Source organism: Aquarana catesbeiana, linkage group LG09, assembly GCF_042186555.1.
Source record: "Aquarana catesbeiana isolate 2022-GZ linkage group LG09, ASM4218655v1, whole genome shotgun sequence".
In the NCBI taxonomy this organism is placed as follows: Eukaryota; Metazoa; Chordata; class Amphibia; order Anura; family Ranidae; genus Aquarana; species Aquarana catesbeiana.
The window spans coordinates 250,845,296-250,862,303 of NC_133332.1; the positions used below are offsets into that span (position 1 = coordinate 250,845,296).

The 17,008-nt window shown below is 43.3% G+C and overlaps 1 protein-coding gene across 1 annotated transcript in view; it reads right to left on the reverse strand.

Moving 5' to 3' along the window:
* PNCK (pregnancy up-regulated nonubiquitous CaM kinase) overlaps positions 1-17,008 on the reverse strand; it is a 150,640-nt gene that overhangs the window by 33,516 nt on the left and 100,116 nt on the right. The window contains exon 4 of the mRNA XM_073600169.1: positions 1,610-1,684. Coding sequence (XP_073456270.1) covers positions 1,610-1,684 — 75 coding nt within the window. The remainder of the gene's footprint in view (positions 1-1,609; positions 1,685-17,008) is intronic.

Genomic DNA, 17,008 nt, shown 5'->3' on the forward strand with positions numbered 1-17,008 from the left:
ATTATAGTTTCCACTATTGATGAAGGAGAAGCCTTTTCTGAACATGTTTCACACTTTGGCTTCTTCAGGAAATCAGAGGGAAGTATCTTGTATTAAGATAGAAAGATATTAAAATCACAACTCCTTCCCTAGGTAGACTCTCCCCATTTACCCTCCACTTCATTAATAGGAAAGGATATTTTCCCCTGGTGATGACGGAGAAGCCTTTTCTCAACATGTTTCACAGAGGGAAGTATCTTGCATTAAGATACAAGGTTATTAAAATCACTACTCCTTCCCTAGATAGACACTCCCTATTTATCACCCACTACGTTATTTGACATTTTTCCATTAAGTAGCCAAAGGATAGTTTCCAATGGTGATAGGCAAGAAGCTTTTTCTCAATGCGTTTCATACTTTTGCTTCTTCAGTAGTCAGGGAAATGAGGTTTCTACAATATTGTATGAAGATACAAAGACATTAAGATCACAACTCCATCTCTTAAGTAGTCCAAAGGATAGTTTCTACTGGTGATGAGGAAGAAGCCTTGTTTCAACACGTTTCACACTATGGCTTCTACAGGAGATCGGGGGGAAGTGTCTAGTATTAGCTATGTAACTATTACTTTCCTAAATGTACATAATATTACTGGATACTAACATTTGTAGGTAAAGTTGATCCAGGGAATATATGATTGCCTCTCGGGGGATTAGTAAGGATTTTTTCCCCTGCTGGAGCAAATTGGATCATGCTTTGCTGGGATGTTTTGCCTTCCTCTGGATCAACTGTGGGTAAAGGATTAAATGATCCCCCCCCCCCTTTTTATTGATTGAACTAGATGGACTTGTGTCTTTTTTCAATTTTTCAACCTGATTAACTATTAATATACAAGGATATTAGAAACAACTCCTTCCCTGGATAGACACTCCCAATTTATTGCTATTTTTTTCATTAGGTAGTCCAAAGGATAGTTTCCACTGGTGATGAGGGAGAAGCCTTTCCTCAATGTGTTTCACACTTCAGCTTCTTCCCTAGGTAGACACTCTACATTTATCACCCACTACATTGATATTTTTCCATTAAGTAGTCTAAAGGTTAGTTTTCACTGGTGATGGGTGAGAAGCCTTTTCTCTGTTTCGTACTTTGGCTTCTTCAGGAGATCACAAAAATTATGTTTCTACAATATTGTATTAGGATACAAAGACAATAAAATCACAATTCCATCCCTAGGAGTTCACTCCCTATTCACCACCCACTATAATACTGATAATTTTTCATTAACTAGTCCAAAGGATTGTTTCCACTAGTAACACTTGGTCTTCTTCAGGAGACAGGGAAAGGAGATTTGTACAATAATTTTACTAAGATACAAGGATATTAAAATCACTTCTCCTCTAAGGAAAGACTCCCCATTTACTATCCATCACATTCATGGATATTTGTCCATTAACTAGTCCAAAAAGACAGTTTTCACTGGTTACTGGGGAGGAGCCTTTCATTGAGTGATTTACACTTTGGCTTCTTCAGGAGGATCAGATAAAGGGGAGTTCTACAAATACCGCATTAGGATAGATCCTAATTAGAAAAAACATATATACACAGCTCTTTATTTAAAATAAGAGTTACTTACAGTTCCATTGCCAAGTAAAGGTGAGTGGGACTCTCATAAATATCTTGCAGGGCAACAATATTTTTATGCTCAATCCTACAAAAAGAAAGGAAAGAAATGAAATTACTTGTAAGGAGTTTTTGACCTTCGCATGTTGCCAAATAAAATACTTTTATACAATTCCCTTTGAATTTGGCTGTATTGCTGCTTTAAAGCCCCCTGGGGGAACCTCCCCATATTACATTAGTTGTTTGTTCCACTTTGTGTCTTCAAAGTGTTATCACAATGCCATATTTGGTCAGGATAAGGTACACAATTATAATTATATTATGTTGCTTTCTAATATTTAGTGGGCACTATTTGATAGCTCCATATTATTCTGGAAGACATAGTTTAGCACAAAAGTCAACCACTTGCCGACCAGCTCACGCAGATATACCGCTGCAGGTTGGCTCTCTTGCGCAAACCGATGTACCTGTATGTCAGTCCATGCAAGGAGGATAACGAGCACCCGCCATGCACCGCAGAAGTGTGGCAGCGGGTCCCGTGGACTCGTTGTCTGCCAACGACCCGCGATCGCGGTGTACAGAGGCAGAACGGGAGAACTGCCTATGTAAACAAGGCGATTCCCCGTTCTGCCTGATGACATGTCAGAGATCTTCTATTCCCAGTGATCGGGAACAGTGATCTCTGTCATGTCCCTGGCAGCCCATCCCCCCTACAGTTGCAACACACCCAGGAAACACACTTAACCCCTTGATTGCCCCCCTAGTGTTTACCCCTTCCCTGCCAGTGTCATTTTTACATTGATCATTGCATTTTTATAGCACTGATCAATGTAATAATGTCACTGGTCCCCAAAACGTGTCATTTGGGGTCAGATTTGTCCACCGCAATGTCGCAGTCCCGCTAAAAATCGCAGATCGCTGCCATTACCAGCAAAAACAATAAAAAATTGATAAAAATCCCTAAATTTATCCCATAGTTTGTAGACGCGATAACTTTTGTGCAAACCAATCAATATACGCCTGTTGCAATTTTTTTTACCAAAAATATGCAGAAGAATATATATATCGGCCCAAACTGATGAATGAATTATATTTTTTATATATTTTTTTTTGGGGGGGGGGGGGAGATATATGATATAGCAGAAAGTTAAAAAAAAAAAAATGGTGGTCTTTTTTTGTTTATAGCGCAAAAAATAAAAAATGCAGAGGTGATCAAATACCACCAAAAGAAAGCTCCAATGGTGGGTAAAAAAGGATGTAAATTTTATTTGGGTACAATATTGCAATTGTCAGTTAAAGTGATGCAGTGCTGTATCACAAAAAATGGTCTGGTCATTAAGGGGGCAAATCCTTCCGGGGCTGAATTGGTTAATTCTGAACGGGAGTGACTTTTTCATTAGCATTCAGCTGATGCCCGTACAGTGTTCTAATGAGGAAATTTGCTGCGTCAGCATCCCTTTAGAAGTGGATAACCCTTGGGAAGCATCTCACCACAAATGGCATTTTTGTTGCAGAGGACGCCTAAAATCTGACTTGTATCTAGTGTACAGTTCTGGAAAAACAAGCGAACCAATCACACAAGCAGGAAATTACATTGCTTTGAATTTTACAGAAAATGAAAGCGGCTGCAGATTGAAATGGAAAGGTAACTTTTACGGCTTGTGTGGCATTTATAAAGTATATGCCATATATTTTTTTCTTTTTTATATGCTATTTTTTTCCCCACAAAAGTGAACATACCCTTTAAAGCATTGTAGGTACCTGAAGTTGACTTGGTATCAGCCTTCTGCAATCGCTGCACAGATTAGGGGAGGAAGGAGCAGCACAAGCAACCAATCAGTTGTGTGGCAGTGCAAGAATCATGCTGAGAGGAGGAGAGAGCAAAGTGACGGAGAGATGAGCTCATCAGTCTGCTGCTTCTCTATTCACTGTCTGGTTTCAGATGGGGAGGTGACAGGTTAGTGTTACTAAACTGCAGAAAAGTAAAAAAAAAAAAAAAAATCCAATCTACCACTCTGCTAGACAGGGTTATGCTGAGCCACAGAGCTTATTGCCAGGTTAAACTCTGTGAATGCCCCTAAGTGAAAACCCTGGGGTCCCCTTTGCAGGTTTCTCATGCGCGCCCTCTAGTGGAATAACTTTGAACTGAGTAGTGTGCACTTCGGCCGCTAGATGGAGATGACCGTCAGTCACTGCTGTACATTACACGTCGGTAGGCTGCACCAAAATGTTTCATAAACTGACAGCTGATGAGCTTTGAAGAGACAAACTAATGTGAATCTGATGTCTACGGTTTATGTACGTTATTGGGTATATTGTTACAGTGTTTTCTCTATAGAGTCTTTCATATAAAGTTTTTGTTTCTTTGAGTTGATTAATTTTTTTTATCGTTTGTAAACAATTTAAGAAAGCTTCATTGCAATTTTCAAGATCAAACAAATATTATTTTGTTGCAGGGCCCTTCATTATTTTGTTGCAGGACCCATAAGCAGGTGCCTTCTCTGCCTATTTGGTAATTCGGCACTGAGAGAGTTGTGTAAATCTCAGTATTGCATGGGCAGAAATACCAAGTCTTTTGGGAGGTAAAAGCAGCTAACTTAAAGCGGAAGTAAACCCATCCATAAAACAGTTACCTTTCCGGCACGTGCCGGAAATGTAACACTCCCATTGGCTGTGCTCTCAACCAAACTGTCAAACCTTCCAATGGTCGGTGTCATTACCGATCACATGTGCAGCATCATGGGAGTTGTAGATTAAACAGAGGCCAAGATGGCAGCTTCCTTGGCTGAAAACGACAGGAGGGTTTACTTCCACTTTAACCACTTCCCCTACCACGCTGTAGCCGAATGATGGCTACAGAGCGGTCGTCTAGTTCTAGGATGGCGTCATAGGACGTCCTCCCGCGATCGCAGATCAGGGTGAAGGGCCAATCACAGCGGGCCTTTACAACTTGATCAGCTGTGTCCAATCACAGCTGATCAGGATGAAAGCACAAGCCGGTTATCGGCATTCCTTTCCTCACTGACAGCGCAAGGAGAGCCGGTAACCGGCTTGTGTAAAAACGACATCGGCACTGATTATCAGTGTCCTGATTATCAGTGCTGCCAATCACAGCCCATCAGTGCAGCCTATCACAGCCCATCAGTGCAGCCTATCACAGCCCATCAGTGCAGCCTATCAGCACCCATCAGTGAAGAAGAAAAAAAATTACCTGTTTGGAAAATTTTATAACAAACTATGAAAAATTTTTTTTTTTTCAAAATTTTCAGTATTTTTTTATTTACTTAGCAAAAAAATTAAAAAAAATCCAGTGGTGATTAAATACCACCAAAAGAAAGCTCTATTTGTGTGAAAAAAATGATAAAAATTTCATATGGTACAGTGTAGCATGACCACGCAAAATGTGCGACAGCGCTGAAAGCTGAAAATGCCTGGGCAGGAAGGGGGTAAAATTGCCCAGTAGGCAAGCGGTTGTAAACCCTCACATATACCCAGTGAAGTGACTGGCCTCATGTGATACACAGAGATAAAACAAAGCCCCTTATGTAAGTTGTACCTTTTTATCTGCAGTCTTTGCTCCTCTACGTCCATTCAAAGTCCAGAATTTTTTAAAGCTTGTCTGAGCTGTCAGAAAAAAAAAGGGGGTGGAGAGCTGAAGCTGCACTCTGCAGTGCTCAGTGAGCAGAGCTCCGAGAGTTGATTGGAGCTCGTCATGTCAATGGCCAAATATGGCTATGTGGCCTTATAAGACTGGCTGAATAGAATTACAAATCCTTTGGCACGCATAACAGATCACATGAGTATTTCAACTGTGCATTTAGCAGTTTGTCTGGATTTCAGCTTTTAAACATTACACAATGTAAAGCAAATTTATTTAATATATTTTTTTTTCATGTACTTAGGAAGTATTCTAGGTTGATGTATAACATGGAAAAGTTTTATAAAAGCCTGGAGACTGTGCAGGTTCCTCTCTGGATCTGCAGAATTATTCTGAGTGCCGTTGAGTAATATACGGTTTGTTTGCGCTTTTTATGACATTTTAAGAGACATCTTTATTCCCCCGATCTGTGAAATCTCACGTACATAATTATACGGTGGGCGGGAAAAAATAAAAAATAAAAAAAAAGATGGACGTTGCTTTGAATAATTTCATCTTTCCTGGGAGACCAAGCACACAGAGTTCTGGGGTTTCCATAGCAACCGGGAAAGTTCTGCTTTTGGGCTCAAGTATAAAGAAGCTATAGAACTTCCGAAAAAGATACATTTTTGATCAGATAACAGATTACAAGGCCACTGTCAGGAAAAGCACGCCAATAATCAAGATGGTGGCCACAGAAGTTCCCCTGTTCTGCATGTCCCACTGAGAAGGGCTGCGAGGGCACTCCTGTGCACACGCTTGCGCACTAATGCCGCACGGAATGCCTATGTATGCGCACGCCCGGTGACGGTTCTTGGCGCTAATAGGCTATTTAAACTGACTCATTCCCCTGGATCAGTGCTGTCTGGTCTACAATTTGCCTCTGTTCCAGTTGACCTACCCGGCTTGTCCCCGACTATTCCTGTTATCTGCCGGCACCCGACCTCGGCTTGTTAAGACTACGTTCCTGCCTGTTCCTTCTGCTACTTTGCTGCCAGCATGTTCCCGAACCTGCCTGCACCTGACTCTGCTCCTGTATCCCATCGGTTCTGGAATCGTGGACTCCCAGCCTGCCTACCTACCTGAGCTCCAGTCTCCAGCCTGACAGATGTTCCAGGTTCTATCCCAGCTCTACCATCACTTCCAGGCCACCTCCTCTTCTAGCAACTCTGCCAGGCACTCGTGCAACTCTGCACTCCCGCGCCTCCTGTTTTCTCTATCAGGGGCCTCGAGTCAGAAGTGTTCTCTATCTAAGGCCGTCAGAAATGCCGACAGAAAAAGTCAGATGGGGCATACACACGGTCGGAATATCCGACCAAAAGCTCCCATCGGACTTGTGTACGGGGCATAAGACAAACCAATAATCATACACTTATTCTGATATTTTTTTTTTTTACCAAAGACATGTAGCAGAATACCTTTGTGATTTGGAATCACCAAGCGTGAATGGGGCCTAAGTGCTATTAAGTGCCAGAGTTTTCCGTGTTATCCTATGAACATTGTTAAAGCACAATGAAAGATTTAGGTGGCAAGCTTCAACAAAGGCTCATTCAAGCTTTTGCCGCCTCTTTAAAAAGCGATCTGTGCCGTGTTACTTTTTCAAAGGGCAGGTGAAAGATAGCTGCCAGGCAATATTTTGCCTCTTCACTGCCTGTTTTAAACCTAAAAAACCTGCACCACCCACTTGAACGGGTTGCATTCAGTGGTGGTACTGCCTAGAGAATGCACCATCATTTTTGCTGTGACATATGTACAACCCTGTCTGGTTGTCATTGTAGCTTAAAATAGGGGGGGGGTTGAAAAGGTTTAACAATGGCTCAACTGCCTATTTTTACCACCTCCAGCCACCTGTGTGAGTAAGCCCTAAGTACTGCAATCCATCTTGAGAGGACCACTAGGCTAAACGTGCACCCAGATAATTGTGTAGAGGACCACTAGGCTGAAGGTGGACCCAGATAATTGTGCAGAGGACAACTAGGCTAAACATGTACCCAGATAACTGCGTAGAGATCCACTAGGCTGAACCTGGACTCAGATAATTGTGCAGAAGACCACTAGACTGAACTTGTACCCAGATAACTGTGTAGAGGACCACTAGGCTGAACGTGCACCTAGATAACTGTGTAGAGAGCCACTAGGCTAAACGTGCACCCAGGTAACTGCGTAGAGAACCACTAGGCTGAACGTGGACCCAGATAATTGTGCAGATTATGAGTAAGCCCTAAGTACCTCAAATCCATCTTGAGAGGACCACGCTAGGACCACTAGGCTGAACGTGCACCTAGATAACTGTGTAGAAAGCCACTAGGCTGAACGTGCACCCAGATAATTGTGCAGAGGACCACTAGGCTAAACGTGCACCCAGATAACTGCGTAGAGAACCACTAAGCTGAACTTGGGCCCAGATAATTGTGCAGAGGACCACTGGACTGAACGTGCACCCAGGTAACTGTGTGGAGGATCACTAGGCTGAACGTGCACCCAGAAAACTGTGTGGAGGATCACTAGGCTGAACGTGCACCCAGATAACTGGAGGGCAAGACTGGACCCATTGGGAGCAGTAACCTCTCCTTTGTAGTTGTGGGCATCAAAATGTATTGAAATTTTGATGCACTTCTATTGCCATCAATGAAAGTGGCATCCAGCAAAAATACACCAAAACGCAAATAGGGCTAAGGTTAAGGGTCAGTGACTTCAAGGTTCAACTGCTGAAGCTTGCCTTCTCCCAGATACTCTAGGTTTGATAGCATACAGATTCCAGGCAAGGATGTCTTTTCTAGCAGTGCACCGAAACCTAAAATTCAGGATTCACTTGACTGAAACCGAAATTGACAGTTTAAATAAAATATATAGATTTTAATATATTATTGTATTAAATTTGACTTTTTAATATCATGAATGAATATAAAATTTGTCGGCCATTATCTGCACCTTTAGCGCAAGAAAAGCTTGAGAAAAATGTATCCCTTTAAATTCTATGAATGTCTTCACACTTGTCTGTTGTGCTTCCGTTGGGGGTGTTAAAAATCCTGCTTGCTGCATTTTTGATCAGTTAAAAAGCTGCACCTCCCTATTGAAATGTATTGAAAACACGCACCCGTTTTTGTCAAAACACTGAAAACCCTATTTTCAGCCAATGATTTTCGGTGGCCAAAATTTCAATGCATTATTGGTCCTTTACAAGTCAGTTATGGCAACACCCCCTAACAGGGCTCACCTGAGGCACGGAGTCTAAGCACCAGCTGGTCAAGATAGACCAAGAGCCCTAGTGGCCCTCATAGTTCTTTGCTGCAGGCTGGTACAAGGTCATGGCCCTCAGGATCACCTAACCAAGGGGTTAGCAAAGACAAGGAGGCTATGGTGCTATGACTGTCTAAAAATATTAGACAAAGGAGTAGTCAGATCCCATCAGAAGTCATGGGCAGACAAGAGAGTTGCAAAGTCAATCTGGGTCAGCAATGAACTTGACAATTTGTAGTACAGCAGCACAAAGCAAGGGTAGCAACCAGAAGACAAAGCACCAGTCACTTCTGAGGCTGGAGCTTAAATACACTTTGGGTCAAAGGACACGCCCAACATTGTTTTTGGGAAGTCTTGGCAAGGATTCCGTGAGCACCATTGGAAATCCTGGAAGGGATCCTGAGAACAAAGCTGGCCATACACCAACAGAATTTCTTTTAAAAAATTTCATTTTTAGAACATTCCTTCTATCCTCCAATGGTTAGTGAGGACAAATCGACTTTTCATTTTGACTGTAGTGATAGGCAAAATCGAAGGAGGAGGATGGAAACATTTGGAAATTTTTTCAAGAACAAACTAATGTATAACTGTGAAAAACGTATGATGAATGCCTGTTTTTTTTTTTTTTGCTATTTTTTAGGCCAGTCCTCAAGACTCACCAACAGGTCATGTTTTCAGGTTCTCCATTATTTTGCACAGGTGATTTGATCAGTTCCACTGCCTTAGTAATTACCACAGCGGTTTCAACTGAGGGGAATCCTGAAAACGTGACCTGTTGGTGCGCCTTGAGGACTGGAATTGAATTTTAGGCACATGGTGATTTTAAATGGGATCACCATACTGGTGCAGTCCCATTGACTTTAGCGGTTAGTGTCAGTTGTCAAACTCGGCAAGCTAAGTTAAATTTGTTGATTTCAGCGTCATGCGTAAAACCCCCTCTAGCTTTCAGATGGGTGGTTCGGAGGCCATAAAACCACAGCTCAAAATCCTCTTTTTACCCCTTCCTTGCTGCCCATATAAATAATTCCTTGTTGTCAGGGCTAAGGCCAAGATCAAAGGTCAGGTTGGGGGGGGAGGTTAAAGGCCAGGGTCAGTATGTTTTAGGCTCAATTCACACATGTACGACTTTGGATGGGTACGACTTTGGCTTTTACCAGTGACAACTGTTGCACAACGGTCGCATGTATAACATTGAGGTGTGACGTTCATGCGACTTTAGAGGGTTTAAATTGCAGTCTATGGCACTCAAGTCACATAAAAATCAGATCAAAGTAGGGCAGGAACCTTTCTAACGTCACTGTGACTTTAACTAGTTAAGGACCGAGTCTATTTTTCAGACTTGGTGTTTCCAAGTTAAAATCATTTTTTTTTTTTTTTGCTAGAAAATTACTTAGAACCCCCAAACATTATATATTTTCTTTTCAGACACCCTAGAGAATAAAATGGTGGTTGTTGCAGTACTTTATGTCACACCATATTTGTGCACTGGTGTTACAAGCGCAATTTTTTTTTTGAAAAAATACACTTTTTTGAAATTAAAAAATAAAACCTTAATAAATTTATATATTTTTTATAATGTGAAAGATAATGGTGCGCCAAGTAAATTAATACCCAACATGTCACGCTTCAAAATTGCACCCGCTCGTGGAATGGTGACAAACTTTGACCCTTAAAAATCTCTATAGGCGAAGTTTAAAATCTTCTACAGGTTACCAGTTTTGAGTTACAGAGGAGGTCTAGGGCTAGAATTATTGCTCTCGCTCTAATGATCGCGGCGATACCTCACATGTGTGGTTTGAACACCGTTTACATATGCGGGCACTTTGCGCATGAGCTTGGCGGGACGGGGCGATTAAAAAATATTTTTTTTTTTTTTTTTTTTTCTTATTTAGTTTACTTTTTATTTTTCATTTTTACACTTCCTTTAAAAAAAAAATGTTTGGGTCACTTTTATTCCTATTACAAGGATTGTAAACATCCCTTGTAATAGAAAAAGCATGACAGGACCTCTTAAATGTGAAATTTGTGGTCAAAAAGACCTCAGATCTCATATTTACACTTAAATGCAATAATTAAAAAAAAAAAAAAAAAAACTCCCCTTTAGGACCATTGGGCGGAAGTGACATTTGACGTCGCTTCCGTCATCCAATGGTATGGAGCCGAGTGGAGGCCATCTTTCCCTCACTCAGCACCCAGCCTCACAGGGGAGAGGACCCGATCGGCTCCGGTAAGCGGCAGAGACGACCGGAACATGATGGGAGGGGGGCCCTATCCCACCTCCGATAAAAGCGATCTTGCGGTGAATCCGCTGTGGAGACCACCTTTATCTGAAAGAGGACCGTCTGCCGTTCAGCAGCTATCTGCTGCCATAACAATGGTATTCCACCCACAAATAGAGCTTTCTTTTGGTGGTATTTGATCACCTCTGAGGTTTTTTATTTTTTTGCTAAACAAACTAAAAAAGACCGACATTTTGGGAAAGAAATATTTTTTCTTCTGTTATAAAATTTTGTTTTCTCCTTCACTGATGGACACTGTTGAGGAGGCACTAATATGTTGAATTGATGGGCACTGCTGAGTTGGCACTGATGAGGAGGCACTAATATGTGGCACTGATGGGCACTGATGAGGAGGCACTAATATGTAGAATTGATGGGCACTGCTGAGTTGGCACTGATGAGGAGGCACTAATATGTAGCACTGATGGGCACTGCTGAGTTGGCACTAATGAGGAGGCACTAATATGTAGAACTGATGGGCACTGCTGAGTTGGCACTGATGAGGAGGCACTAATATGTAGCACTGATGGGCACTCATAGGCGACACTGATAGGTGGCACTGATGGGCACTGCTGAGTTGGCACTAATATGTAGAATTGATGGGCACTGATGGGTACTGCTGATTTGGCACTGATGAGGAGGCACTAATATGTAGCACTGATAGGCGACACTGATAGGTGGCACTGATGAGTAGGCACTAATATGTAGCATTGATGGGCACTGCTGAGTTGGCACTGATGAGGAGGCACTAATATGTAGAATTGATGGGCACTGATGGGCACTGCTGAGTTGGCACTGATGAGCAGGCACTAATATGTAGCACTGATAGGCGACACTGATAGGTGGCACTGATGAGGAGGCACTAATATGTAGAATTGATGGGCACTGATGAGGAGGCACTAATATGTAGCACTGATGGGCACTGATAGGTGGCACTGATGGGCACTGACAAATGACTGATGATGAGGTACTGACAGTAATTACTGGTGGGCACTGATTGGCATATTGGCATCCGTGAAGGGCACTGACAGGCATTACTGATAGGCACTGATTGGGACTTTGGGCACTGATTGGTAGATGTGGTGGGCACCTCTGATGGGGGCTGAGCTGAACGGCTCTCCTGTCAGCGCGAACCGAGGAAAGCCGTTTACCGGGACTTCCTGGTTACACGTTGTGATTGGTCACAGCTGATCAAGTGGTAAAGAGCCTACGTCATAGGCGCTTTACCACGATCGGAGTTGCGGCGTGTCAGACTGACACGCCCCTGCACGCCCCCATGGGAGCACAATCGCGGCTTATCCTGCTAGACGTCACATGACGTCCAGTCAGGATAACTTAACCACTTTGCGCCCGACGTTCTGTTATATGGCGGGCAGGAAGTGGTTAAAAGACAAAATACGCAATTATGTCTCTTGGCCCTACTAGGGGGGAGATTGACCAAAACCGGTGCACAGAGAATCTGGTGCAGCTGTGTATAGTAACCAATCAGCTTCCAGGTTTTATGGGCAAAACTTAATTGTGCAAGCTGTTAGAAGCTGATTGGTTACTATGCACAGCTGCACCAGATTCTGTGTGCTCCAGTTCTAGACAATCCTCTATGGGTACAAACAACAAACAATAGACATATATATGATATATATATATATATATATATATATATATATATATATATATATATATATATATATATATATATATATATATATATATATATATATATAGGAGAATTGGTTTTGGGTGTTTATTGGTGGTGGGTCATGGTAGCGGCAAGAAATATACCAATAAATTAATATATTATTTTTTTAATCATTTTTTGGGCCCGTTTTAGTTATCAAATTAAAACGGGCCCAAAAATGATTAAAAAAAAAAAATTAATTTATTGGTATATTTCTTGCCGCTACCATGACCCACCACCAATAAATTAATATATTTTTTTAATCATTTTTGGGCCCGTTTTAATTATCAAATTAAAACGGGCCCAAAAATTATTTTTAAAAAAATGATTTACCACCCAATGAAGACTCAATTTACGTTCACACCCAGGCACATTGAGAATGCACGCAAAATCACGCTGCGTTTGGGTGAATTCTCGCGCTATTCTGGGCTGCCCTGCTCGCGTAGCGCGAGAACGCGCACAAACGCGGTGCGATTTTGCGTGCATTCTCAATGTGCCTAGGTGTGAATGTCTCCAGGTGAATTATACGCTTGACAAAGTAGCTCATGCAGCTTTTAGCGCATTTTGAGCGCATTTAGGTGTGAATGGCGCCCAAATCGTTGCAGTTTTTTTTTTTAAGGTGCTGCATTTAGGCATTACGGTTTATTTTACCTTCCGTCAACAAGGGGTTAAAAGGCCCGTCGCGGCCCCAAGGCTGCAAACTAAAAAAAAAATTTAAAAAAAAATGCGGCAACGTATTTATAAACTCTTCTGACGCTCCGAACCTTTGTAGGATCCGACTTTTAATAAAACGATATCTCGCCATCGTTATTCTAATTTAGCGACTCTACACGCTGCTCCTGGATGCGGTATAATCCGGCCTTGTTATGAATATTGAGCTTCTTGTCTGTAAAGAATTTAATTTAATGTTTAAACACGCCATTTATCTGCTGAGCCGCCTGCACTGCAAGATAAACCCACCCCTCCCCCATTCTGTAGGCTTGCTGTAATGTAGTCGCAGCCCCTATTATTATTACAGTATAGGGAACGCTGACTGCTATCGGCCCCTGAGCTCAACCAATGGAGAGCCGAGCAGAGTTTTGTGGTATGCAATAATCAAAGTAGTATTAAACCCAAAGGCTGCACTCATGCTATAGCGTTTTGTGAAGGCATGCAAAATGACGCCACGCCTATGCACGTTTTCCTGGGGGGGGGGGGTTTGGAAGCACCTTATAGGCGCCCAAAAAGGTGAACATCGGGCGCGATGCTGTGCGTTCGCTGTTCACTCAGCTGTGTGTTAGCAAAGCGAAGGAATTCGCTTTGCTAACACTGAACTGCCTCTCAGCCAATCAGGTGCTCTGGTCTGTTACCTGTCACCTGATTGGCTGAAACGTCAGGCGCTGTGATTGGACTCCTGATAGAGAGGACGGAAGAAGACATCGAGAAGGGTGCAGGACACTGCCGCTGACCCGATGCGAGACAGGTAAGTGCCGGGCGATGCACACTGGTAACATTTGATGGGGCATAGTAGCGGCAATTGATGGGCACACTGCCAGCAATTGGCACACTGCCAGCAATTGATGGGTACAGTAGCTGCATTTGATGGCACAGTGGCTACGCTTGATGGGCACAGTGGCTGCGTTTGATGGGCACAGTGGCTGCGCTTGATGGGAACAGTGGCTGCGCTTGATGGGCACAGTGGCTGCGCTTGATGGGCACAGTGGCTGCGTTTGATGGGCACAGTGGCTGCCCTTGATGGGCACAGTGGCTGCCCTTGACGGGCACAGTGGCTGCGTTTGACGGGCACAGTGGCTGCGTTTGACGGGCACAGTGGCTGCGTTTGATGGGCACAGTGGCTGCGTTTGACGGGCACAGTGGCTGCGTTTGGGCACAGTGGCTGCGTTTGATGGGCACAGTGGCTGCGCTTGATGGGAACAGTGGCTGCGTTTGATGGGCACAGTGGCTTCGCTTTATGCGCACATTGGCTGTACTTGATGGGCACAGTGGCTGCATTTGATGGCACAGTGGCTGCAATTGATGGTTTTTTTTTTCGGTTTGTTTGCGCCCCCCCCCCCCAAAAAAAAATTTTGAGCACCAGCCGCCACTGCCTCATCGCCTGTTTCAACCTCCTAAACGCTGGAATCTAGTGCACTGCAGCCTCATGCATTGTAGGGAAGTTGCAGCATGACCCTGTTCACTTGAATGGGTTATGTCAGACATATAGTATGTGGTGAAGCTGTGGTATCTGTACACCTGGGGGCGTTGCCTCTGCTGCTAGAGAGGGAGCGGTAAAAATACAGCTCAACTGCGCAGCTTTACTGGCCCACAACTGCTAGTGTAAACAAGCCCTAAGCCTAACTCCGTGCTCCTACCTTCCCTAGAAGTATCTTGGTTTATTACTTTAATTTTTTTTTATGCAGCTCTTTTATATATTATACACTTACATCAGTCACTGCCCCCAAGGAGCTTACAATCTAAGTTTCCTATCTCACATACTAGGACCAGTTTGGACAAGAGCCATTTAACCTACCAGCATTTCTTTGGAGTGTGGGAGCAACCTGGAGTACCTAGAGGGAAACCCTCGCAAGCATAGGGAGAACATGCAAATTCCATGCAGGTAGTGTCCTGTGAGAATGGGGGACCCTAATACTTACCTCTTCCCCTGGTCTCGTGACTTACAGGGTCCTTTACCTCTTCAGATCTTTTCCTGATGGTGGGTGATCTGCCGTGGTGCTCAACTTTTTCTCTGCATTATTGTAAATGAATACAGGGTGTTGTGTTGGTACCTCCTCAACGGCAGGATCATGACACCTAGCACTCACAGTATGTCCTCAGTCTTCTGGGTTGAATGATCCTGGGTGTCATTCAATCTGGAAGACTGAGGACATCTAGTGGTGGTAGCAATTGGGACAGGAGCCAATTAACCTACCATCATGCCTTTGGTGTGTGGGAGGAAACCAGAATACCCAAAGGAGACCCATGCAAGCACAGGAACAACTCCATGCAGATAGCGTCCTGTTTGAACTGGGACCTTAATACTTACCTTCCTGGCTGGTCACCTGACTTACAGGGTTCTCTTTCTCTTCAGTTCTTCTCCTGATGGTGTGGGATCTGTAGTAGTTCCCACCTTGTTCTCTACTGATGCTGGTGTCATTCAATCTGGAAGACTGAGGACATCTAGTGGGGGCAGCAATTTGGACAGAAGCAAATTAAACTACCAGCATGTCTTTAGAGGGTGAGAGGAAACCAGAGTACCCGGAAGAAACCCATGCAAGCACAGGGAGAACATGAAAACTCTATGTAGATAGTATTCTGTTGAAACCAGAGACCAAAATACTTACCTCTATGGCTGGTCTCAAGACCTACAGGGTTCTCTGCCTCTTTAGCTCTTCTCTTGATGGTGGGGGATCTGCAGTAGAGCTCACCTTGTTCTCTGCATTATTATAAATGAATGCAGGGTGTTGCCGCTAATGCCTTCTCAGAGATGGGATCTCCACCCCTGCACTCACAGAATGTCCTCAGTCTTCTGGGTTGAATGATGCTGGGTATCATTCAAATTGGAAGACTGAGGACATCTAGTGGAAGAAGCAATTACTGCAGAGTAGGGATGAGCTCCGGCGTGTTCGCATGGCGCACGTGCCGAGCCCGCCAGGAAGTCGGCACGGCGCAGCGCTAATCACAAGCAGTGAGACATTTCCCGATGTGCGGCTGCAGAGATCGGGAAATGTCTCCCTGCCTGTGATTAGCGCTGCGCCGTGCCGACTTCCTGGCGGGCTCGGCACGTGCGCCATGCGAACACGCCGGAGCTCATCCTTACTGCAGAGAACAGCACTGGAAAGGATTGAATAGTAATCAGAGCTGTCGTTTTTTGTTCTAAACACCTTCTGTTGCCCGATTTTTTTGTTGTATAACAGATGCCATAACCTCACAAAATCAAATCAGTCGGTCACTATAGTTACATTGCAATATTGCCCCAATGTTCATATCTTAGCTTGTCTTCCTAATAGTATCTATAGCAACTCTACCAGCTATGTACAGAGAGGTGGTGGAAAAGGGTGAAAAGTTCAAATCAGAATGTAACAAAAAGAAAATAAGTTAATTATCCTTTGCCACAGCACAATTGCGCTACCCGAGTGTACTGTATACGGATTAGCAGACGATCATTTTAGTTACCTAGGAGACTCTCAAATCAATCATACAAGCTCCGAAAATATGATAAGTGATAGAAGAGCTTCAAAGCTTTACAGGAAAAAGTTTTGTTTCAGTTTAGAATGAAAAGCTGCAATCTAGAAACATTTAGTCATCCTTCCTGCTATGCAGAATGTTACATAATGACGTTACATAGTCAGGTCAAAAAAGACATTGAGTTTAAAAAAATAAGTAAAAATATCAACTTTCGACTAATCCAGAGAATGGGGTTCTCCAACCTATTGAGTCTAGGGGGCTGGTAAGTTCTTCCAAAACCTTCAATGCCCCAACAGTAAAAAAAAAATTATAGTCACAATATGGAATTACATAATTTTTATTGAAGTGCTGGAAAGCTCTGGATGGGGATGTCTGTTACTTGGGGGGGGGGGGTTCTGGACGGGGTTAGAAGATTTG